The sequence below is a fragment of the Puma concolor genome, chromosome C1, assembly GCF_028749965.1.
Source record: "Puma concolor isolate L17-30 chromosome C1, mPumCon1.1.hap2, whole genome shotgun sequence".
Taxonomy (NCBI): domain Eukaryota; kingdom Metazoa; phylum Chordata; class Mammalia; order Carnivora; family Felidae; genus Puma; species Puma concolor.
The window spans coordinates 203,904,364-203,929,370 of NC_141674.1; the positions used below are offsets into that span (position 1 = coordinate 203,904,364).

Below are 25,007 nucleotides of genomic sequence, written 5' to 3' on the forward strand. Positions count from 1 at the left end.
TCCATTACGCCAAAGCTGCTGGTAGAGGAACAGCTTTATTTCAGGTGCTTATCTAGTGCTAATAAGCTACAGATCAACGTACTGCTGAATGTCTTTTACAGCCCATGGGCGCTAACTTTCTGAATGGCGGGGGGTGAGGCAAGTAGACTTGACGAAGCACAGCTAGAAATGAATGCAGGTAGACCACCAAGACCACCTGAAGCCCTCCTGATTCCACACGCATCACTAAGCAGTTTTCTTTACATGATTATCTCTGGTGGTCAGTCCAGCTCTGTCATAGAGCAGACTTAGGAAGGAGGGGCCCATGGACTTATCTGGAAGCTTATATGCGTACCAAACATAAGTGAAAACAGTGTGCTTACTAGTAAGCATAGTAAGCAAAATTGCCACATAGATTATATGTTTCAAACCAATTAAAATACAGATGTTTTTAAAATTACCCCCCCCCCCCCCCCGCCCATACACACATACTATGTATATTCGTATAGATACCATTTAAAAAGGAGTAACGGGGCACCTGGGTGGCTCAGTTGGTTGGGCGGCCGACTTCGGCTCAGGTCATGATCTCTCACTCCGTGAGTTCGAGCCCCGCATCGGGCTCTGTGCTGACAGCTCAGAGCCTGGAACCTGTTTCGGATTCTGTGTCTCCCTCTCTCTCTCTCTCACCCTCCCCTGTTCATGCTCTGTCTCAAAAATAAATAAAATGTTTAAAAAAAATTAAAAAAAAAAAAAGGAGTTACTTAGGGGGACTGATGGACATTATGGCAGGCTAACTCCCCCAGCCACCCCAACTCCCAATGTAAATTCAGTTCTTAGGGGGCCACAGACCTCATTTTAAGAAGTCCCCTCCCAAAGCGTGAGCTCACCGGAGCAAGTCCCCTGATATCAGAATAGAGCCGTAGGTGAGATGCAAAGCCTTGCAGAATCTGGAAAGATCTCCAGACACCCCTTCATGTTCTCTACCCTTGGGCCCGTTCCCCAGAAAGTACCTCTCTACTTTCTGGGAACTGCTAGAACAGTCTCCAAGGAGATTTGTTTCCCAGCCAGCAGTCACATCTGCCCCATGGGCAAGTGGAATGTGGGGACACACACCACCAAGCCCCATGCAAGCCTTGCTGCTTGCTTTTTCCTGGGCCTATTTGCTGATCATGGAATCAAGATTATAATCCTAAAAGAATCTGAAACGAAGCATCTAGCCCAGGGCACACCAGAGGCATTCAGTACCCTTCTCTTGACCCCTTTTTATCCCTGGATAAAAGGGATAAACGTGTTATTCATAAGACTCTTAGCAGATCATTAATTAAGCCCCTATTGTCTGTCAAGCAGACAGCAATTTCTGGTTCTGGAGGTGACAAAACTGAAGGACATAGCCCCTGTCCTCAAGAAACTCACAGTCTAGGGGAGATGGTTAAAGACCACCTAATTATAATTTTGACAGTTTGGCAAGTGCTGGGATGAAGAAATGCTTACTTGGGAACAGCATCTTATCTTAAGCAAGGGGTTTAGGGCCCCCTTGTCCCAGCAATCTAAGATTGGGCGGATAGAGTGGGGTAGGAGTGGCAAGAAGTTGGGCTGAGCTCGGAGACAGGGAGTCAGAATTGAGATTTTACCTCCAGGGCAATGGGAGGCATGTGACTATCAGCAGCCACCTAGAAGGAGGTTGGGAAGGTCGCGGGAGGCCCGCTGGCGCCCCTAGAGTGAAGTTGCTGGCTTCAGCAAATAAAGATGCAGGATGACCAGTTTTATTTGAACTTCAGACATACAACAAATAATTTTTTCCCTAAGTATGTGTCATTGCCCCATATAATATTTGGAAATACACTAAAAACTATTCCTTGCTTATCTGAAGTCCAAATTTAACTGGGCGTCTTGTATCTTTCTGTCAGTCCTGCCCTGGGAGGAAAGTCAAGTCAAGTTCAGTCAAGTCAGAGGCAGCTGGAGGCAGCGTAGAGGGAATGAAAGGAATCAGGCTGCTGTTTGTTTTAGGGACGGGGTAGCCAAAGCTTAGTGATTGATGAGAGGAGAGGCAAAGGGAGGTCCGGGAGGAGTGGGCCCCTGGGTGGTGTCCCGGGAGTCCAGGTGGAACCAGAAGGGAGTGGGCAGGGAAAGTTCAGCTTTGCACCTAGCCCCAGGGCTCCAATCATCTGTCCTACAAATTCCTCCTGCAGTGTGCCTGATTACTTAGAGTTTATGCATTACTCCACCCAAGAAAGTTCCTTTCATTTATCACTTTCTCCAAAAAGCTGCCGGTCCCCCCCTTTTTTTTCCAGAGGACTCTGTGTTTACTGACTCAAGGCATTTAATGCAGCCTGGGGTAAATATGCCTCTTTCTCCCCACTGGAGGGCTAGGACAACGTCTCATTCATCCCTAGCTTCAGACAGCCCTGCCCCATCATCTGTTGAATTAAAGGGATTCTAACATTAAAAAATTAGAACTCTTTCCTCTAAAAATTAGTCTTATTATCCATAAACATTAGTCAGCACTTTCTTCTTCTTCTTTTTTTTTAAGTTTATTTATATATTTTGAGAGAGAGATTGAGAGAGTGTTCACGAGTGGGGGAGGGGCAGAGACAGGAAGAGACAGAATCCCAAGCGGGCTCTGCGCCATCAGGGTAGAGCCCCATGCAGGGCTTGAATCCACAAACCGGTGAGATCATGGCCTGAGCTGATTGAGCCACTCAGGTGCCCCTAGTCAGCACTCTCATAAAGAAATTGGGAGTAGAAAGAAGGGTGGATGTGGATGTCCCAGAAACAAGAGGTTTGTCCTAGTCTTGCCCCTGAATGGCCGTCAGGCCTGGGGCCCATCTCTTTACTTATGAATGAGCCTAATCATATTGTTTTTTCCTACCTCCTGCACTTTTGAGGCCTCGGATGAAATCATCTACGTGAAAAGCATTGAAAATGGCACGCACGTGGTACTGTTGCTAGCGATCTTAGCAGCTCAATAGAACTGGAGACAGGTTGGGTAAGAGCTCCTTCCCTGGATGCGTCACCTTGTGACAAAGGCTGGGCCACAGAACCCGCCTGGCATCCACTGTGCTGTGGCCAGGGCACCGGGCAATGCTTTCCAATCTTCCCTGACTATCAGAATCACCTAAGGGGCTTGTGAAAATAGGTCAGTTCCCTTGGGGATACCTCTTCCTAGACTCAGAAATGTGAATCAGCATCTTAGCGGAGGCTGAAACGAAGGCCCCTGGTGAATCCGAATATCAGCCAGCTTTGGTGCTAGACAGACCTGGGCTCTGTTCAAATCACTTTAGTGGCTGTGTGACATTGGGCGTATTACTTAACTTCTCTGAGCCTTGATATCCTTATCTCTAAAAAAGGGAGATTAGGGGTGCCTGGGCGGCTCAGTCGGTTAAGCATCCAACTTCGGCTCAGGTCATGATCTCAGGATTCATGAGTTTGAACCCTGTGTCGGGCTCTATGCTGACAGCTTGGAGCCTGGCGCCTGCTTTGAATTCTGTGTCTCCCTCTCTTTCTGCCCCTCCCCCACTCATGCTCTGTCTCTGTCTCTCTCTCAAATATAAACAAACATTAAAAAAATTTTTTTAAGGGAGGTAACAATAGGGTATAAGGATTAAAAATGGCAGTCTTCAAATACTTGGAGCCTAGCAAACTCTGCGAATTGCCGTGGTCGGTTGAAAGAGAAGCCCAGTGACTCAGTCAGCGTGATTGCATTCAGGAAGACTTAACAGGACCTGATAGGTGAATTCGCCTTTGTGTAGCTCAATCCTGCCCTCACACCGTGCCCTCCACGGCTGCGGACCTTGATCTCCTCCGTCACCCTGACCCGTTGGGGGATTCCCAGCTTCTGCAGGTCTCTCGTGGGCAGAAAGGCCTTCCTCATATTTTACCTGCATTTGCCTTAAACAACTGCGCGCTCCAAAAAGCCAACAGCCATTTCCTCTTCTCTTATTCCCAGCCCAAGATAATAGCTGCCCTGGAACCTCTCGTTACCCGTAACTGCACCCCCTCTGTCATCTCAATTTCAAGTGCCCACGCCCTGACCATCATCTGTCTCTCCAGCTCAACAACCCCAACTGCAATTGTGACCACACCAGGACTGACAACTCATGCGTCTCCCATCCTCCTCCTGTCCCTCCCCGCTTCTCTCCCCATCTTAACCAGCTTCCATCCCTGATCCCTCGTGAGAATCACCGCACTGCTCTGCCCCTCTCTGCCTGGGGGAACTCAGCGGGCAGATGCTGCCCTGCACGCACATGGCTGAAGGGGAGAAGGAAGGTGCTGGCTGATCTCACAGAGTTCATGAAGACTTGGGTTTTTTTCTCGTCATTCATCTTGACATCCCCACCCTAGATGATTCCTCCACACTTCCCTCAATCTCTTCAGCGCTCCAACACCTTCTCCAAAGCCTCACTCTCAGCCTTGGCCTTGCTTCCTATGTCCCTGAGGGAAGAAACGCAGAGGACTGCCCCCTGTATCTCCACTTGGCTCTCCCAAACTTTAATGTGCAAACAAGTGATGTGGGGATCTTGTCTAAATGCAGATTCTGCTTCTCAGGGTGGGACCTGAGAATCTGCATTGCTAAGGAGCTCCAGGCAAGTCACTGCTGCCTGGTGGACCGCACTCTTCCAGACGAGGCCATAGGCATCCCAACCTTAATTTGGCCAATGTTTAACTCCTTTTTAAAAATTAATTAATTAATTTTGAGAGAGAGAGAGAGAGAGCACAGGTGGGAAAGGGGCAGAGAGAGAGAGAGAGAGAGAGAGAAAGAGAATCCCAAGCAGGCTCCGCACTGCCAGCGTGGAGCCCAATTTGGGGCTCAAACTCATGAACCACAAGATCATGACCCAAGCCAAAGCTGGACACTTACCCGACTGAGCCACCCAGGTGCCCCTGGCCAACACTTAATTCCTAATCCCTGTCCCCATCCCTACCCAGTCTGATTGAGGATTCTAGCATCTTCCTTCACCTCCATCAAGGATGCAAGATACACAGGAGGGGCTGGAAGGAGAGATGTCAGAAGAACTCCAGTCTTGAGAGTGTTATTCATTAGAAATATGATTTAAGCCACATAAGTAGTTAAAAATTTTCCATTAGGCCCATTTAAAAAGTAAAAATAGGGGCACCTAGGTGACTAAGTCAGTTGGGCATCTGACTCTTGGGTTTCAGCTCAGGTCGTGATTGTAAGTTCGAGCCCCACATCAGGCTCTGCACTGACGATATGGAGCCTGCTTAGGATTCTGTCTCTTTCCCCCTCTCTCTGCCTCTCCCCTGTTCACTCTCTCTCTCAAAATCAATAAATAAAATTTAAAAATAAAGTAAACAGTAAAAGTAAGCACGTGAAATGAATTTTAATTAATTATTTATTTAACCCAACATATCCAAAAACACTATTCCAACATTTAACCAAGTATAAAAAATTAAATTGGCAGGATTTTTTTCATGCTAGGACTTTGAAATCTCGTTTACATTTATAGCACATCTCAATATGGACGTTAAATTTTCATCAGAAATATTGACTCTTTATCTAGATGTTATAAAAAACGTACAGTTGAAAAAGTATTGTTCCATACATATTTGAGTAACTGAAATAAGTGTTGATTTTTATATTGAAGTTTAAATGAATTGAAATAAGACAAAATTAAAATTCAATTTCTCAGTTACACTAGACATAGTTCAAGTATTCAATAGCCACATGGGGCTGGTGGCTACCATATTGGCCAGCACAGATCTATAGCAGTTATGCTGGTCATCAACTGGAGGAAGAGTCGGGGCCAAGGTCTGTGCTGTAATTCATCGCAGACACCCCCCCCCCCCCGGGTTCTCCCCAGATGCCTTGCATAGGTCCTGAACTCGGCACTTTTTACTGAAATGAATTTATTTACTGAAAAAAATTGACCTCTAGGAAGACAAGCTCAGTTCCAAACATGACCACTAGGGGGCAGGATCTGACTATCATTGTTTGGCAAGAATTTTTCTAGATAGGTGGAAGATCATCCAGTGCAGTGTCCTTTTATTGCTGATCATGACCCATTAGTGAATTCAATTAAGTGGGTCATACCGACAGTGAAAAAATAGACCAGAAAACAATGAGGATACAAGCACTATTATTACGTGTAACTTTGCTTTAGTTTTGTTGACTCGTCTAGTGTGTATGAGTCTCCACGAAAACTGTCCTTATTGTGAGTCATGGTCAAAAAAGGTTGAAGATCACCCTAATCTTTCTTACCTATGGATAAAGAAACCAAACCCACAAGTTGACCAGTGTTGAAGTTAGAAAACGGGGATAGGAGAGCGCCTTCTAGTATTTTCTCTTTCGTTTAGTGGCTCTAAATTCTCCATAATAAGAAGTCAATTTGAAAAGGAACTGAGCTCAGAGCAGTAGAACGCACACGCGGGCTCACGGTGGCGGTGGCGAGGAGCTGCGGAGTCAGGCCTGACGCCCGGTCCTGTTGTACTAACTCGTCAAGTGCTGCTGGGGGCGCTGAGGGGTGAACCATGCCCTCAGCCCTGCACTACGGGGCGGCTAGACGGGAGGGAAACCGTAAATACAGCTCCTGCCCTCTTGGAACCTCCAGTGGGGAAGACAGACCGGAGCAAGCGCTCTCACTGGTGAATATATCACGACAAACAGTAACACCTACGCCGAAGAGAAATGGGCGTGGTGCCCTAAGAGAGCAGTACATGGGACCTCCTGGCAACTGGAGAGGCCAAGGCAGCTGCCCGACAGGGTGGCTTTGAAGAATTGAAGAGTAGCCTGAGTCAGATGGGCCGTGTGTGTGTGTGTGTGTGTGTGTGTGTGTGTGTGTGTGTGCGCGCGCGCGCGCGCGTGACGTACGGTGTGTGGTATGTGTATCTGTGTGTATGTATATGCTATGTGATGTGTGTGGGGTGTGTGGATGTGTGTGTGCGCACGTGTGTGGGGCGGTGGCAGGCATGCTGTGGTCATTCTCCACCGAAGGAACAAGCTGTGAGGAGGCGGTGGAGGCTACCCGGAAGTCGATAGTGCGGGGGAGTGGGGGGGTCCTCCGGGTACTTTGAGGTGAGGGTGAGCCCTGGGGCGTGGCCTAAGAGGAGACTGGGAAGTGGGCGGGGCCCAGATCTACAGGACCTCTTGGTCCCCCTTAAAGATTTTGAATTTTACTTCAAAGAGAAGTCACTGAATGGTTCCGAGCTGGGGAGAGGCATGATTTGGTTCGTATTTTAAGACCATGCCCTGGCTCCGAGCGGAGAATGGGCTGGGGGAGGGGGGGGAGGGGCGGAGCGTGAGAGCAGGGAGGCTAGTTAGGAGCGGTTCTCCGCACGGGTCCAAGGCGGTGGTGGGCCTCCACCTCTGAAGAATCAGTGCACTTCCGTCACAGACCCCCCCAAACCCACATATCTTCTTGGGCCTCATTTGGCCAGCCGTCTCCCACGTGCCCCCCACATTCATCTCTACCCTGCTCCGCTGTGCGCAGAGCTGGCCTGTGCGGACACGTCGTCGGTGGGACTTCAGTTCTCCAGCTTCAGTTGGGTTTGGCCAATGGAGAGAGGGGAGGCAAGGAGCGAGCAAAGTCAGGGTATTTGTTCTCCTTCCCCCTCCTGAAGGGTCACCACAGACTGGCTCAGTCCTGAACCAAAGTTCCCAGTATCCCTCAACCCAAGGTCAGGTGCCCCTGTCCACACATCTCTGTCCCTCCAGGTTCCATACCTGCTCCATCCCCTCGCCTGTCGGGCCTAGAGGTGGTGCCAGGGCCTCACTGTCACTAGCCCTGGGGAGTTGCACTATCCCTTGTGTTTCCTACACCGCACGCTTGGCCTTGTATGCCATTCACAAAGCTCTCCTCGAGTCGTTAGTTGGCGTGTTTCCTGGAAAACTCTGACCGAACCATCTTCTACCCCGGTGGGCAACACAGTGTCAGGGGGATGAGCCTGGGATTTGGGGTCACACAAAACTAGGACTGAATTCTGGCTCTGTCGCTTACTAGCTCTGGGATGGGGTGCGTCACTTAGCCTACCCGAGCCTCAGTTTGTCCATCTCTAACGTGAGGACGTCATCGTCTGCCTTACACAATTGTTAGGACGATGAAATAACACACACAAGGCACAGCCCATACCTAGTGCAGACTAGAGCATCGCTCACCCTAGTTCTGGTCTTCCTTTCCCCGCACCCGAGCCCGCACGTATCACTCTGCACTGACTCCAGCACCATGCTAGGTGCCGGGATGAGGGAGGAGACAGGGGAGGCCATGGTCCTGGAAACCACATACAGTGGCTCTCCCAGTGGACCGCCCCCCCCGACAGTTCAAGGTCAGAAATAGTGAGGGTTACGTTTCAAACTATTCATTTCCTTTTGAAAACTATGCAGCATGCATTTTACTAGAGGCTGGAGATAGAGTAATGACCAGTTGTGATCAGAAGGGGCTTCGGAAAGGAGGTTGCATTTACTTTCAGTTTTAAAGGAGCTGTATACGGGGCACCTGGGTGACTCAGTTAAGCATCAGACTTCAGCTCAGGTCATGACCTCGTAGTTCGTGAGTTCAAGCCCCGCATCGGGCTCAGTGCTGACAGCCCAGGGCCAGGAGCCTGCTTCGGATTCTGTGTCTCCCTCTCTCTGCCCGCCACCCCCCCCCCCCCCCGCTTGCGCTCTGTCTCTCTGTCTCTGTCTCTCTGTCTCTCTCTCTCTCAAAAATATAAAATAAAATATAATAAAATAAAATAAAATAAAATAAAATAGCTGTACTCCCAGAGAAGACATAGCAGTCTCCCTGGGGACTGCCCTCACACTCCTCCCTTCCACCCTGTGGGAGAGCCTGCAGAACTCCCTGAACTGAGAATCGTCCTTAATTAATTACAGCTATTTCTGGGAGTGTATTAGATCGCCTAGGCTGTGCGGAGGCAGAAGTGTGCCTCAGAGGATTTCTCCAGGTGTGGTGGGGCAGATGTAGGGGGCAAAAACCCCAGGACAGTGACCAGGGCAGGCCGACTGGAGGGGTGGGGGGCACGTGGAAGGGAGCAGTGGGAGCATAAAATGCTGGAAAACTGGGTTGAGGCCATATTGCTAAGTCAAGCAATGTGAATTTAATGGTGTAGACACTGGCTTTGAGCAGGGGGTCAGACCTGATTGAGAGCTGGGCTTCCAAAGGCTTTGTCTGATAGTGCATGTAAGCCGGGGGGGGGGGGGGGCTACAGGTGTCTGCGGTGGACTGGGTGTTAGGACCCCAGGGCCCAAATTTGGGTGATGGCAGTGGGGAATGGAGGGGGAAGGATCACACCCTTTGTTTGCATCCATTCATAAAATGTGTACTTGAGCACATATGAGGACCAGACATTGGTGTTGCAAGAATGATACAAGATTCAATAACATCATTGAAAGAACACCTCCGATGAGCCAGGCACCATGTACGTTCCCTGGGTAATCACAGTTAATCATCAGAATAGCTCCGTATGGATCCTCGGTCCCTTTTGCCACGAAATAGACTGAGGCCCCTCTACACCTGCTCTGCCACACCTGGAGATGACCGGAAAGAGGATGGGCATTTCGATTTGGAACTCGAGAGGGAAGCCAAGGTGTACTTTCCTCTTTGGGAGTGATGCGTTCCACGTCAGACTGAGGCAGGGAAAGAAAGCAGTGAACATGGCTCTGGAAATTTAAGGGCTACGTCATGAACTCTGGGGAACTGGACACGTGAGTGGCAGCAGCAGAACGGGATGCGTATGGGAGAACAGTCGGAAGAGACCATGACAGGAAGGCAAAGCAAAAAGAAGGCTCTGCCCAGAGGTTAGGTGACCAGGACTGAACAGTGACAAAGGGGGTTGACGTTGTAGGAGTCAAGAGCCAAATCAGGATGGACTGGTGGGGGCAGAAGCTCAGCTGAGTGGCCTGAGAATGAGTGGGGAGTGAGAAAGAAAGGCAGGAAGGAGGAATGCTTTATTTATTTTAATAAAACAATATAAAATTTTTTTTTTAAGTAAACCCTATCCCCATCGTGGGGCTTGAACTCATGACCCTGAGATCAGGAGTCGCATGCTCTACTGACTGAGCCAGCCAGGCACCCCTAAAATAATCTTTTTGGTTAAAATAATAATACAATCTCATTCTAGAAGGGCAGAAAATATTTTTAAAATATAAAAAAAGAAAACAAGGGGTACCCCATAAGTTCATCAGTCAACAGTCATCACTGGTAGCATCTTAGAGGTTTTTCTATGCATTTTTGTTTACAGAAATCATATCAATTATATAAAATATATACACTTTGGCATCATGTTTCCCCCCTTTATATTGAAATGGAAATTCTACCCACAGTATTTGAGTGTTTGGGGCTGCAAGTATCTAAAAATAGAAACAAAAACAACGGCTAAAAGTGGCTTAAACAATGAGGACAATTTTTCTTTCACATAATGAGAAGTCCAAGGGCAAGGTAATCCAGACTGGTTAATACAGGGACTTGGTTATGTCTTCAAGGACACTGGTTCCATCCTCACTTGTGCTCTGCCATCTCCAGTGTATTGCAATACCCTCTTAGGCTCCTTCCTCAAAGTCCTAAAATTGGCAGCTGCCGTTCCAGGCATCACAGGCAGAGCCAAAGAAGCGCACAGTCCTATTGTATCCCTTTTCGATCACAAGGAAAACCTTCCCTAGAAGGCCTGCAGCCTATTTCCTGCCCCACCTCACAGCTGTACAACGTGGAGCAATTGACTTGATCTCTCGGTGCCTCGATGTTCTTATCTGTGCAATGGGAATTATAGCTATTTGACTTATAGGGCTGTCGTGGGAGCTGAGAGTTTTCTGCATAAAGGCACTTAGCGCAGTGCCTGGCATGTGATTTGTGCTATATAAATATTTGCTATTATTATCTAATGGCAAGAATTGCATCACATTCCTGGGTCTAACCAATTACATGGCGGGGCAGTGAGTGCACCAAGTGGCTTGGACCAATCAAGATCCACCCACTGGGGCTGGGAAGGGGCTCACTTGGAGGCTACGGCAGTTCATAAGAGAGCTAGCAAAATAGGGGTTAGCAAGGGAAATGGGGTAGGGGATGGAGAATGGGTATTAATCAACCAGCAGGATCTGCCACACATGTATTGATAAAAAAAAAAACACACACATATGAACGGGAATTGCTCTCTAGAAAATTGTACCAATTAATAATCATCACAAGCAGCATATGAATACCCATCTTCCCATAGTCTGTAAAACCTTAGTCTTTATTTTATTAGTCTTATTCTTTTCCATTTGGATAGATGAAAATCATATCTCATTATTTAGCTGGCATTTTCTGGATTTTTTTAATTTAAGAAATTTAATTTCACTATAGATGTTAAGAGTTTAAAATTTTTTCATGTATATTAGCCATTTATCCCTTTGTTAATTGGGCTCTTCAGGTTTTCTCATTTATTAGAGTACTTATATTTGAAACATCCTTATTTGGGCACCTGGGTGTCTCAGTCAGTTAAGCCTCTGACTTTTGGCTTTGGCTCTGGTCATGATCTCAGGGTTCATGGGATCAAGCCCTGTGTCAAGCTCCCTGCTGACAGTGTGGAGCCTGCTTGGGATTTTCTCTCTCTCTCTCTCTCTCTCTCTCTCTCTGCCCCTCTCCTGCTCATGTCCTCTCTCTCAAAAATAAATAAATAAACTTTCAAAAAAATATTAAAAAAATTTTTTTTCTTAACATTTATTTATTTTTGAGACAGAGAGAGAGAGAGAGAGCATGAATGGGGGAGGGTCAGAGAGAGAGGGAGACACAGAATCTGAAACAGGCTCCAGGCTCTGAGCTGTCAGCACAGAGCCCGACGTGGGGCTTGAACTCATGGACCACAGATCATGACCTGAGCCGAAGTCAGACGCTTAACTGACTGAGCCACCCAGGCGCCCCCCAAAAAAATATTTTTTAAAAAGGGTCTTTATTTATTTACTAAGTAGATTAACTCTGACAAATTTGGGGCAAATATTTTCTACGTTTTTTGTTTTTGGCTTTTTCTCTTGTTTGTGTGTATGTGCATGTTTTCTTTTAATATACAAAAGGTTTAAAAAATTTTTAAGTAGCTGAAAGGGTAATTGTTTCCCTTGTTAGGTCTCTAGTTGCTTTTTCTCTGAGTTTAATGGTAATATATGCCTATTAAAAAATTAGAAAAATGCTTCTATTGCTTTTAGCCCTAGAAAGTCTTCCACTGTCCAGAGGTTGAACATGCATTTAATTTTCTTCTAATTTTGTATGTTTTATTTTAATGTTTATTTATTTTTGAGAGAGAGAGAGCACGAGAGCACTAGTGGGAGAGGGACAGAGAGAGAAGGAGACAGAAGATCTGAAGCAGGCTCTGTGCTGATGGCAGAGAGCCCAATGCGGGCTTGAACTCATGGACCGTGAAATTATGACTTGAGCCAAAGGTGGCCGCTTAACTGGCTGGACCACCCAGGCACCCCTAATTTTGTATGGTTTAATTTTATGTCCTTAACACTTTAATTCACTTGGAATTTATTTCGGTATACTCTGCCAGGCACAGGCCTAAAGTGCTCTTTTCCGAATAGCTAATCAGTTGTCCAAGCATCGTTTCCAGCACCATTAATAGCTAAACATTTTTGCTTCCCCCGTCTCCATCAGTGATTGTTGCAATAATGCTGCATAACAAGCAAATCTGAAACTGAGATGTATACAACAATAAGCATTATTCTCTCAGGCATCTGTGGGCAGGCTAAGTTTCAGCTGATCTAGGCTGAACTCTGCAGGGCTGGGCTGGCTTCTAAGCTGGAGTGAGGTCAAGTTGGCTTCATGTTTTTCATCCTCCTTAGACCAGCAAAGACCCGAGGGATGTTCTTACAGCAAAAGGCATGTATATGTATCCATATACAGAGACCGGGTTCAACCACAATTGCATGTTTAAGACCTCTGCTTATATCATGTCTGCTAACATTCCACTGACCAAAACAAATCACAAAACCAAGCCCAACATCAATGGCATGGGGGAGTCTATTTTGCCTTTATGGAAATGTGCATAGTCACATAACAAAGGATGTGTTTACGGGGAAGGATGAAGAATTTCAGAACCGAAGGAAAACAAAAAAAAGAAAGAAAGAATTGAGAACTGAAATACAATCTACCAAACCCATGGAGACTAACTTTCAGGAAAGTTGAGATAAAGGCAGAATAGAATCTAGAAAGGGACCCACAGTCAAGGGACGTTTGTAAGGCAGTGAGATACTCAACTTTGCTCGTAGGGTGAGGAAAAGCAGCGGCCAGGAGGAACACCAGTTGAAGATATGAACAAGGCTAATAGCATTTCCTCTAAAAATTCATATGGAAGAAGCAGAATTTGTAGATGGTGGGTGGGCACAGACCTTATCTCCTCTAAGGATATTGGCTGAAAGTAAAGGAAGTGGAGGTGTGCCTGAGATCTCCAATAGCAATTGGAGGTAATGAGAGGGCATCTCGGCAAAGTCAAAGCACTGTCAAGTATAGGTGTTAGGGGTCCCAGAGGGGTGTCGGGGGTCCCTGAATTGTAGAGGCTCTAATTCACATTGGATGGCCATCTTCTCCAGCTTTGTCCATGAGGTTTGAAAAGGTGAGTGACTGTGAGGTTGGTACAGGTAGGTCTCTGGAGATTGGTAGGCTAACGATGGAGGGACAAGGTGGGTGAGGAAGCTGACAGGTGGTGAGTGGTTCAAGGGACTGAATCCAAGTTCTCACTGGGAGGGAAGAAATGTGGGCAGGAGGGGCTGAGGGGCTGGGAGAAAGCACATGGTTTTAGGGGTTAGAGATAAAGGAGTACAGGTCGTGGGGCTGAGGGGTCAGAGGGAAGGACACTGGAGTTGAAGTTTTCAGGGTAGAGAAGTTTGGAGGGTGTGACCACGTGAGTAGGTCACACCTACTCACCGAATTGCACCGAAGGCCTTGGAGTTGAGGTCAGGAAGTGAGGCCAAGGCAGCGTTCAGTGTTACCTATGCAAAATGCAGATTCCTGGGCCCCGGCCAGACCTACCTAGTTGGAATCTTTGTGGGAGAGGCCCAGGATTCTGTATTTTAACAGGCTCCCCGAGTAGTTCTTAGATTCCCTAAAGTTTGAGAACTGCTGAGCTGCAAGTTTCAGTGAGCCATGATTGTTGCAATTCCCTGATGGCAGGAAGTAGACAGGAAGACCAAAACAGGTGTCTAACTCCTCAGAGTCTGGGCTGGGTCAGTGGTCGGACTGATGAGGAAGAGTGGAGAGAAGCTTTCAAATGAGGCAGGAGGAGCAATGATCTTGACCTGGAACGGCACATGACAAATGTGGGAGGCTGAAGGTTTCTCCTCCAGAAGGCAGGGCAGCAGGAGGGAGGAAGGGAATAGAAGAGAGGGGTCATGGTCCGTCAGGACAGGGCAGGCTGTGAGGAGGCAGAAGATGTCAGAGGCATTGTTGCTATGCAAACCACGGTTGCAGGGTGTATGGCACACGCCTTGGAGGGAGGTCCACAATGGGAAGGTGAGCTCGGCGTGGGGGCAGCAGATGAGGGTACAGACTGATGTGAATGGGGCTGGGCTGCGTGGGGGCCAGATTATGCTAGCCACCACTGCTGCATCTGGCGAATTTTTCTACACTGAACTCACTGTTCCACCCTGGTCCAACAAGATGTCTCTTTTCTCTAATATTCAAACAGTTCTTCCATATCAGCTGCTTCATGATCGCTCATTGTCACTGGCATTGCCATCATCATCATCATCATCATCATCATCATCACCATCAATACCATGATCTCCTGAATGCCAGCCAAGCACCCGGCATTAAGCTTGAGCCATGATACGAGATGAAGGCAGGCTCTCAATCCTAATGGAAGGTCCCAGGCCAGTTGGGAAGACAGGATTCAGACACCCTGGACAGACGACCTGAGATGGCAAGTGGATAAGGGGCAGATTCCAGAACCCGTGGCCCACCCCAGGAACCTGGAAGGAGGCTTACTCTTTGGGAGTTGAGCTCTAAAACCATCACATCACAGGCCAGAATGGCACGGCTTCCGGCCACCTGACTCAGGTCATTAAGTGAGTCTCTCCTAGGAGAGTCACAGAAGCAAACCTTAGCCTTGCCAGCGCACCCCAGGCTGCTCAAGGGAGGAGGTCATGGGAAAAGAGGAGTTCCTCAGACTTGGCTCTTCTGCAGCCTGCCCTAATGGTATGAAACATGGGCAGTCACCAGGCTGGGTCTGACTCCCTGTTCACCAGCTTTCCTCCTGCGTAGGGCATGGCTTCTGCACAGCCGTCCTGCACGGACGGAACCTATGCTCAGAACTCCAGTCTTGCAACAGTCACGGCACTCAGTGGCAATAACCAAATTATCATTCATTCATTCTTTGTTTCTATCATGCGCTCACTCGTTCAACAGACACTGAACTGGACACCTGCTCTGAGCCAGGCATTGTGCACACCGCCGGGAATACAGTGGTGCAAAGACAGACAGATCCTTCCCTGACTTCATGGGCCTCACATTCCATGTAGCAGAAATGGAATGTAGCAGGGGGGCAGACAAGAATCACAAAATCATGTCATGTTGTGCAAAGTGTGACAAAGGAAGTGAGCAGAGCAGTATAATCGAGAGTGATGGGGTGGGCAACGAAGGCCTCTCAGAGGGTAACGTTTTTTCTTTAATTTGACATATAACCTAAATTTGGTAAATGCACGCATTTTTAGGGCACGGTCTGGTGAATTTTCACATTTGCATATGCAAGGATTTCTCAATGTCTGTACTATTGACATTTGGGGCTGGATAAATCTTTGTTGTGGGAGCCGTCCTGTTCATCACAGGATGTTTCAGCAGTATCCCTGGCCCCTACTTACCAGATGGCGGTAGCACGCCTCCCTCTCCCTTTTGTGACAATCAGAAATGTCTCCAGACTTTGCTAAATGTCTTCCGGGAGGCAATTTCACCCCTATAGGGAGCTCCTGGTATAAGCCATGCAGTCACCAGTCAGCTCAAGATACAGGCTATTTCCATCCCAGAGGGGTTGGCATTTGAGCTGCGACCCAATGGATGAGAAGCTGCTACCTATTCAAAGAACTGAGGGAAGAGTGTTCCAAGAGGGAGCATGAGCAAAGGCCCTGCGGTGAGGATGACCTTGCACATTTGAGGAACAGTGTGCCTGGTCTGTAGAAACAAGGGTAAGAATGGCATCTGAGAAGGTGGAAGAGACAGGCTTGGTCCCATCAGGCAGGAGCCTTGGAGTTGGCCATTTCACTTGACCTTAGCCAAAAGGCCAAGAAGCGATGGAGTCGGCCATTTCAAAGAACATTTGTGTGAGGCACCTGGGTGGCTCAGTCTGTTAAGCATCCAACTCTTATTTTGACTCAGGTCATGATCCCACAGTTGTGGGATTGAGCCCTCCATTCTGGGAGTGGAGCCCTCTGCCCCTCCCCCACTTGCTCGTGGTCTCTCTCTCTCTCTCTCTCTCTCTCTCTCTGTTTCTGTCTCCAAAAGAACATTTGTGAGTATTTGGTATGTGTCTGGTACCACCCCAGACACTGGAGATTCACATCAAAGATGAATAAATTAAACCTTAGTCCCTACTCTTCAGGAAGACAGTAAAGTCTTCAAGACTCTAGAGTCTGAGATAGACACGTACAAAAAAATATACAGCATGAGGTATTGCATTGAAAGATAGCATTATGTACAAGACCTAGTGGCACAAGGGGGGACATGCATAAGCCCATGCTGGAGTGGGAGGGTTCGAGAAGAGCTTTCTTTTTCTTTTTCTTTTTTTTTAATGTATACTTATTTTGAGAAAGAGCCAGCGCGTGTGCAAGCAGGGGAGGGGCAGAGAGAGAGAGAGGGAGACAAAGAATCCCAAGCAGGCTCCTTGCTGTCAGTACAGAGCCCGACTCAGGACTCGAACACACAAACTGTGAGATCATGACCTGCGTTGAAATCAAGAGTCAGACGCTCAACCAACCCAGCTACCCCCCAGGTGCCCTGAGAAAAGCCTTCTTGAAGAGAGCACTTCTGATCTGAGTCTTTGGGGAACGAAGGATGAATGACACTCCAGGCAGAAGGCACAGCATGTACAAAGTCACAAGGGTGTGAAGCAATGTGATGGGTTCAGGGACACACAAGCAGTTGGGTATCATAACGTATAAAGTGCAGGAGGGGGTAAATAATGAGGCATCAGTCTGGCTGGGACAGAAGATTCTCATGGGAGAGGAGATGAAACTAAAACAGATTCTGGGGTACCTGGCTGGCTCAGTCAGTGGAGCATGAGACGCTTGATCTTGGGGTCATACATTCAAGCTCCACGTTGTGTGCAGAGATTACTTAAAAAATAAAATCTTTAAAGCAGACTTGGAGCAGATGTTGGAAGTCTTCCAGAGCAGTCTAGGGAAGGAGAAGAGGGCTTCCTGAGCCTACGTGAGTCCCCTAAAACACCCACTCTCACTCCTTATCCCTACCCGTCCTGGCTTCATGTATTTCATAAAATGTATCTTGGATGATTATCTGTCATCTTGTCAATGTGTGTGTGGCTGAAGATTTGGGACTCAATCATTCATGCCTGAGCCTGCATTTCCTGTTTCAGATGACAGAGACTGTGTTTTGATTTCTCAATGTAATGCCTGGCACAGCCTTACCAGAAAGGTGTGTTCATGATGGCTTTTGATGAGGTTTCATAATTCTTCCCTTTACATGTAGAGACACAGATTTAGAGACACACAAAGTCCCTTGGCCTAGAAGGGCTTTCTGCAAAGTAGCCTGTCAGTCTTCTCTCCCCTCCGCCTCTAGCATGGCACTCATAGGTGGGAAGCTAACGGCAGGGGCTTAATTCCATTCTATCTGATATCTATATCTATATATCTATATATCTATATCTATATCTATATCTATATCTATATCTATATCTATATCTATATCTATCTATACACTTTTTTTTTTTTTTCCTGACAGCCCTTGGTGTGCCAGGCATGGAGAAGGAGCTGAATTGCTGGGCAAGGGGACAGGGAGGGAGCAGGCCATAGGCTCTGTTGCATCTACATAAGAGATGCATCCACATAAGAGAAAGTCCATGTCTGGGGTTTCTGAATGAAACCAGGATTAGGCGTTAGGATTACACTCCAGTCTGGGGATAAATCAACCCATCTCTTGGCTTTTTTGAAGGGTGGGGATGAGGCCTCCAACTCATTGTCCGTATTGATCCTACACTTCCATGCTCTCCACACTGGGGCCCCAGCCTTTAGATCCAGCTGTCTAATCAGAGTCCATGAGAAGGAGAGTACATGGGCCAGTTTATCCAGCCTCTCAGGCCAGAGCACAGGCAGCAGGGAAGAAAACAGGAGCACTGCCTCCCCTGCTACCCTCCCCAACCATCTCCCAGCAGGACAGAGAGCTTACTGGACTGTTGACAGCATTTCCTTCCCTTGTTCTGGGCCAGGGCCAGGGCTGGAGCCAGAAGGTTTGCCCAAATTTGTAGGTGTCACCGCGCCTGCCCTCTACTTCCCTCCCACCGACCTCAGCAACTTCTGGAACCCATCAGGAAGGCAGCAATGCAGGGAGTGGGAGGCAGGGGGCGGGGGGAATGATGTGGAAATCCCACTGGGCTTGGGGGGGCAGGATACCAGGGTCCTAGTCCCGTCTCTGCCACCTACTGTTGCATAATCCTGGTTGAGTCACACCCTCTGAGCCTCTGTGACCTTTTATCCTTCAGGGCATGGTTTACATGTCACCTGCTTAGGGAGGCCCTCTGCCATCTAAATTGGTCCTCTCTGTCCTTCATATCGTTGCCCCCTATGCTCACTCCCTTTCTAACAGCACACTTTGTAATCACACACAAGTATGTATGTATGTATGTATGTATGTGTGTGTGTGTGTGTATATAAACATAAATAAATGCATGTGCAATTATATTTATTTGCTTATTTGGTTTGTTTCCTTGCCAGCAGATTCTAGGTTGTAGGCTCCGGGAATGTAGAGGCTGTGTGTCTTTGACCCTTGCACTCTCAGAGTCCAGCATAGTGCTTGGCACATAGGAGGCCAGAGAATGCTAATTTAATGAATGAATAAATGAATGCATGGCAGTTGGCCCAAGTGATCTTCCAGGTTCGCTGAAAAAGTTTGTCTAAGGTTTCCCGCCAAGAGGACCATTCCAGGGACTCTCCCAGAGTCCCCTGTTGGGGGAAGGTGGGAGGAAAGCCGGGCGGGGGTGGGGGGTGGGGGGACCTTCGAGCTTCGGTCCCCTCCTAGGCCACTGGAGATCTTGGACCCGGATTAGCGCAGGTCAGAAGCCCACACCGGCCCCGCCTCCCGGTCGGCCAGAGGGGGCGGGGCCAGGCCGCCACCAGCCGGGTGGCATTCGGGGCGTGCGCCCCGCCGACGGTGGCGAGGGGGCGGGTTCGAACGCGAGTCGCCGGGCGGGGCGGGGCCAGAATGCCCCCCACGGCCCCCAGCCCGGCAGTGCAGGGGGCGGGGCCCCATCCCAGACTGGTTCCTGCCAAGGGGCCAGGGCAGAGCCGTCGCCTAGCAACGCCCCGCCCCGCCCGCCCCCGATCCGCCGCGGGCGCCTGCCCCCAGCATGGCCTGGCCAGGCTGGTCCGCGCCGTGGCTGTGGGTCGCCGGCTGCGGGCTGCTGCTCCTCGTTCTAGTCCTGCTCGCGAGCCCCCGCAGCTGCCGAGCGCGGCGGACCCTCCGCAGCCTGCTCATGGCGCGCAGCAAGCGGCTGCTCTTCCGAATCGGGTTAGTGTCGGGCTCCGGCGGGATGCGGGGCTCGGGAAGGCGGGCGCGGGGGGAAAGGGGACTGAGAGGCGGGGGCCGGGGGAAGGACTTGAGGGTTCGGGTGGGGAGGGGGCTGGGGGATCCAGAGCCAGAGAAGGGCGATCGAAGAGGCGGGCTAGAGAAACCACTGATTTAGGGGGACTGAGGAAGAGAAGGAGTTGAGGGGGGCTGGAAAAATGGGATGCGTTGGGGAAGGATTGGAGCGGCAGACTAGGATGGCCAGGGAAAGGCGGTATGAGAGGACAGCTGAAGAAAAGAGCCAGATGAGGGGCTGGCGACAAGGGAACTGGAAAAAGAGGGCAGGTGCAGAACAGAAGGAATGCCTCAGACCATCAGAGTGTCACTGGGAACGGCGGGCTCCTTCCATGTGTCCCTGTCCTTCTCGCCATCACCCAGCTCCCCACCACACAGTGTAAGCGCTTCTGTCTCAAGCTAGAGTCCCAGCTGTGTAGGGACTCTGTCTCCTTCCTTCTATTCCCAGACCCTGGCCCGTGTCCAAAGCCCCAGGCTGTGAAACCCGACTCTACTCACTCAGATCTGTCGAGGTTCACTGACCTCCAATGACTTTTTCCTGTCAGACCCCCTTTCCTGAGTCCTCACTCTTTCCTTCCCCCTACTTTTACCCTTTCCTGGGCCAGACCAGGGCGGTAACCAGCTCTGATCTGCCATGGAGACACTAAGAGCCTGGGAAAAAACCACAAGAAGCCTTCCTAGGGCCCCAAGGGCTTCTTAGGGCCCCTAATCCGTACCCACAGCCAGCAGGGCAAGGGGGCAGGACCTCAAGCTTGAGGGCAGCTCTGATGGGGACAGGAACTGTGGGAGCCTTGGCCACTGGCCAGGTTTGGGGGAGGGCCCAAGCCCGGGAATTTCCTGAGCTTCAGAGAGGACATTGTATGATTATCCCTCCTCCCCAGACCACCCCAGGTCTTCCAAAAAGCTTCAGCCCTAGGATTCTACTCAAACTCAGTCTAAGGAGTAGAGATCTAAAGGCCTGGTGGGGGGAAAACCAGAAAAACATGGGGGGAGAGAGAATCGTGGGTGCCTTTGGGGCATTCACATCTCTAATGGCCCAAACATTGGTCATATTCTTTTTTTTTTTTCCTTTTTAAAGCTATTTATTTATTTATTTATTTATTTATTTATTTATTTTTGAGTAATCTCTAAACCCAACATGGAGCTCGGGGCTCAAACTCACAGCCCCAAGATCAAGAGTCACATGCTCTAACACTGAGCCAGCCAGGCACCCAACATTGGTCACATTCTTGGTCATGCTCCAACCGAGTCACCATTGCTCTGCAAATAGTGTTAAAATAATGAGCTTTACAAGCATTTAAATAATTTCATATCTGGGACCCACAAAATTTCTAGGAATTGTACAGCTCTATTTGGGGAAGGATTTTTAAAATTTACTTCTGGCTTTCAAAATCGGTAATGCTGAAGTCATACAAACAGCCTGAGGAAGTGGAAAATAGATGTTTCCACAAAGAACTGGAATCAGAAGTCCTGAAATAAGAATTCCCAAGATTGCTGTCCCAGAATCCTGAGGTCTTGGATATTCGTAGAACTTAGGACCTGGGAGTTTCCAAATCCCAAAACTTGGAATTCTCGGAGAACTTCTTTGGAATTCAGTATTCCTGTTGGGCTTTCCTGTGTCTGGATTTCACCATTGCCTTGGGATCACCTCCCAAAATTTGCAGAGCAGAAGGGCGTGCCTGGAATCAGAATTCCAGACCCTGCCCCTCCATGGTCTGGGAAACAATTAGTCCAGTCCCTTGGGGGAGAGGCCGCTTGCTGCTGGGAGGGACAGGGGGTGTTAGCAGGAAATGGTCTGGGGGAAATGGGCAGGTGTTGCTGCTGTGGGGTTGCCTCCAGGAAGGATGGGGGGGGGGGGTGACGGGACAGGCCGTGATGGGAAGGGGCAGAGTTCACGGGCACACTCCACCCTAAATGTGTGGCTGAGAGGAACACAAATAGAAGGTTCCATTGGGGGCTGGAAAGCAGGTGATGGAAATACTAAGAGAAGAGTAATTATTATCATTAATAACAGTAATCACTGGTGTTTGACAATTTTATAAAGGGGTTTCCTCAAACATAACCACAGCTGCCTTGGGATGGGGATGACTGGGTACCGCGGAGGGTAGATCCAGGCTAACCTGAGATAGACACACACATTCGAGACTCTGCAGGGCATGGGAGACAGTGAAGCACATGGCATGCGGGTTCAACAAATCTGCTTTTGAATCCTAGGTTTGTTGCTTAGTAACCATGGGGCCCTGGACAGATAACTCAGCCTCTCTATGCCTCAATTGTTGGCGTCTGTAAAATGCGCCTGGTGATAGTACCTACCTTGTGGGGATCCTTTGAGGATCAAATGAAATTGTGCATATTAAGTGCAAAAGGTCTGGCTCATAGTAAGTGCTTGGGAAATGTTAGCATTCGCTCATTCTGTAGCATGGAGAATGGATGTGAAGGTGGCACCAGCTAGGATCTTTCTGGAGCTTTCTTCCTTACTTCTCCTGTTTTCCAAGCCTATCCTGTCCACCCACCCCTCAGGAAATCCCACATCCCTTTATTCATTCATTGAACTCCTAACTCTTCTGGGTTGGGATTGTGGGATCACAGATATGAACAGAGTCTGGTTGCTGCTTTGCAGGAATAAGGGAAAGGAACATGTGAAAGGGACCCAATCTGGGGCAGGAGACAGGGCATGACAAGTTCCCCAGGGAGTGGCAGGGTATGCCTACGGAGGCTGGGGTCAAGGGTGTGGGACTCTCCTATGTGTGCCACCTACTTCGTGCCTCAGTTTCCCTTTTGCCCCTTTGCCTTCTCAGTGGTAGTTGAGGGGGTGTTGCAGAATGGGGCCCTGAGCAGAGCCTCAGGGGGCAGGGGTGAATGGGGAACAAGGCTGGGCTCATCCAGGGCTGGGAATGTCTCACAGAACTGAGAACGTAGATGGTAGCCAGCCTTTGGGGATAGACAGTCCTAGGTGGCAAAGCCCTTCTACCCTCCCTGACCAAACCCCCTCTTCATTCCTAGGCATAGAGGGTCTTTTTTGAGTCTCCCAACCTAAGTAAGACCAACTGGCCCTGGGACAAACCTTGCTTGCTCCACTTCTGCAAGAGGAACGCCCTCCTCTGGGGCCAGTAAGGTCCACTGACTTGATTTCAAGGAGTGGCAAGAATCCTGGGCTGATGATTCTTGAGTAAATGACCCACCTGCTTGTGACCTGAATGAAGGCTGGGGTAGAGGCAGTGGGCTGGGCCAGCCCCCGCATGAGGGGAGCAGAGGGTCCTTTTCCTTTCTGCAGGCCTTTGGGACCCTGGGGAGCTACAGCTCCAGCATCCACAGTGGCCTCTTTGCTGCAGGGTAGTTTCCAAAGCATGGCCCTGAGTGAGTGTTTCCTTCCCCAAGGCACAATGCCTCCAGAATGGAGTCCACACCCCTCACCCAGGCCTTTGGGACCCTGGTACACCCCCTCCACACCTGGCCCAGTGCCATCTTCCCCAAGCCCTGAGCTCTTTCTATACTTCTGTCTGGGCCTATCAGACCTTCCTTCCTCCCTACATCTCTACCTGTCGAGTTTTGTTGCATCCTCAAAGCTCACCTTCAAAATATACCCAGGGGTGCCTGGCTGGCTCAGTCAGTAGAGCATATGACTCTTGATCTTGGGGTCTTGAGTTGAAGCCCCATGTTGAGTGTAGAGTTTAGCTTAAAAAAAAAAAAGAAAAAAAAAGAAAAAATATGTCCAAACTCTGAAAACACTTATCCCCACTTCCACTGTTACCACCCTGGGCCAACCCACAGTCTCTTCCCAGGCCTCCTCAATTGACTCCTTCCTTTGACATCTGTACCCCCAAAGTATTCTCAGCACGGCAATTGGAACAAAACCGTTAAGATTTACGTTAGAAATGTGCCGCTTCTCTGCTCAGATCCCTCCAGAATGGCTTAAAGGCCCTCTGAGAGCAGCCCATCCCCCACCTCACCTGGTATGCTGTTCACCTTGCTCATTCTGCCCAGTCGGCCACTTCACTCTTCCCGGAACACTCCAAGACAGGGTTACCTCTGCGCCCTGCCACTGCTGTTCTCTCTCACTAGAACCTTCTTCCCCCTGATGGCCACATGATTTGCTGCCCCACTCCCTTCAGCTCTCTGCCCAAACTTCACCGTACTGGGGAGTCCTGCCCTGACCATCCCCTGTAAAAATAGCAGCACTCACTCCCCTGTACTCTATCCCCTCTGCCCTGCTTTATTGTTCTCCATAGTACGTATCACCATATGACATCCTATATATTGACATGTCTATTTGTTTATTGGTTTTCTCCCCCAACCAGAATATGAGCCACACAAGGGAAGAATCTCCTTTCACTCCTGTATCTCAGCTCCCAGAACAGTGCCTGGCACAGAGGTGGCCCTTGTTACAAGTTTTTGGAATGAATGAAAAGCTTGGCCCCGGTGCCATCTTTTCCATGAAGCCTGCCCTTGCTCCCCAGTCAAAATTCATCTCTGCCTCTGTCGTGACCCTTGGCACTGGCATCCCCCTTAAAGCTTTCATTACACACTCTTGCTTGTTCCTGCATTAGGTGTTCCCAGATCTGATTCCCCCACTGGACTCCAAGCCCAGGGAGCAGGACTGAATCAAGAGGGCCTGGCATTGGGATGAGGGAGAGCAGGGGAAAGCTGAAACAGACCAGAATCCAAATCACACAAAACCCAGGGTTCTTGGCAGGGATTATAGGCAGGGAGACATGGCCAAGAGGCCTCCAGCAATGGCTGTGCCTCTGGTCCTCCCTGAGAGCCCTCAGCAGTGACTTCTCCTCCCTCTGGGGGGTATGGATGGAGTCCTGAGAGGGCTGTGAAGGCTGCAGAAGCCCAACCCGGGACAGGCATAGAGACTGGAGATAGGCCCCGTGGTCTCCCAGGCAGGCTTGTTTTTTGTTTGTTTGTTTTTTTAAGTTTATGTATTTATTATTGAAAGAGAGAGTGCACAAGGTGGGGAAAGGCAGAGAGAGAGAGAGAGAGAGAGAGAGAGAGAATCCAAAGCAAGCTCCAGGCTCTGAGCTGTCAGCATAGAGCCCGATGCGGGGTTCGAACCCATAAACTGTGAGATCACGACCTGAGCCGGTCAAACGCTTAACTGACTGAGCCACCCAGGCGCCCCAGGGCAGGCCTGTTTTGACCATGTGCAGGTACTGCCCCTCTCTTGGGCATGGAGAAGTCTCCCCCCCCTCCACCCCCCCCCCCCCCACCAGGCATGCTGGCAGCTTCAGGAAACTCACTCTCTAGGGCCATTTTAGCTGTCTCATTAACTTCAGTTTCCTCAGTTTTGAGAAAGCGTAAAACATT

General features: G+C 49.2%; 1 protein-coding gene across 6 annotated transcripts in view; it reads left to right on the top strand.

Moving 5' to 3' along the window:
* PNKD (PNKD metallo-beta-lactamase domain containing) overlaps nucleotides 1–25,007 on the top strand; it is a 60,190-nt gene that overhangs the window by 20,761 nt on the left and 14,422 nt on the right. Inside the window, exon 1 of one of the 6 annotated variants that reach the window (XM_086719611.1) lies at nucleotides 19,423–19,625. The exons of 4 other annotated variants lie outside the window; for them this stretch is intronic. In XM_086719611.1, coding sequence (XP_086575737.1) covers nucleotides 19,465–19,625 — 161 coding nt within the window. In that variant the 5' untranslated portion in view covers nucleotides 19,423–19,464. Of the gene's footprint in view, nucleotides 1–19,422; nucleotides 19,626–25,007 lie in introns of those variants that run through there. One more of the 6 variants, XM_086719613.1, reaches the window with a different exon arrangement.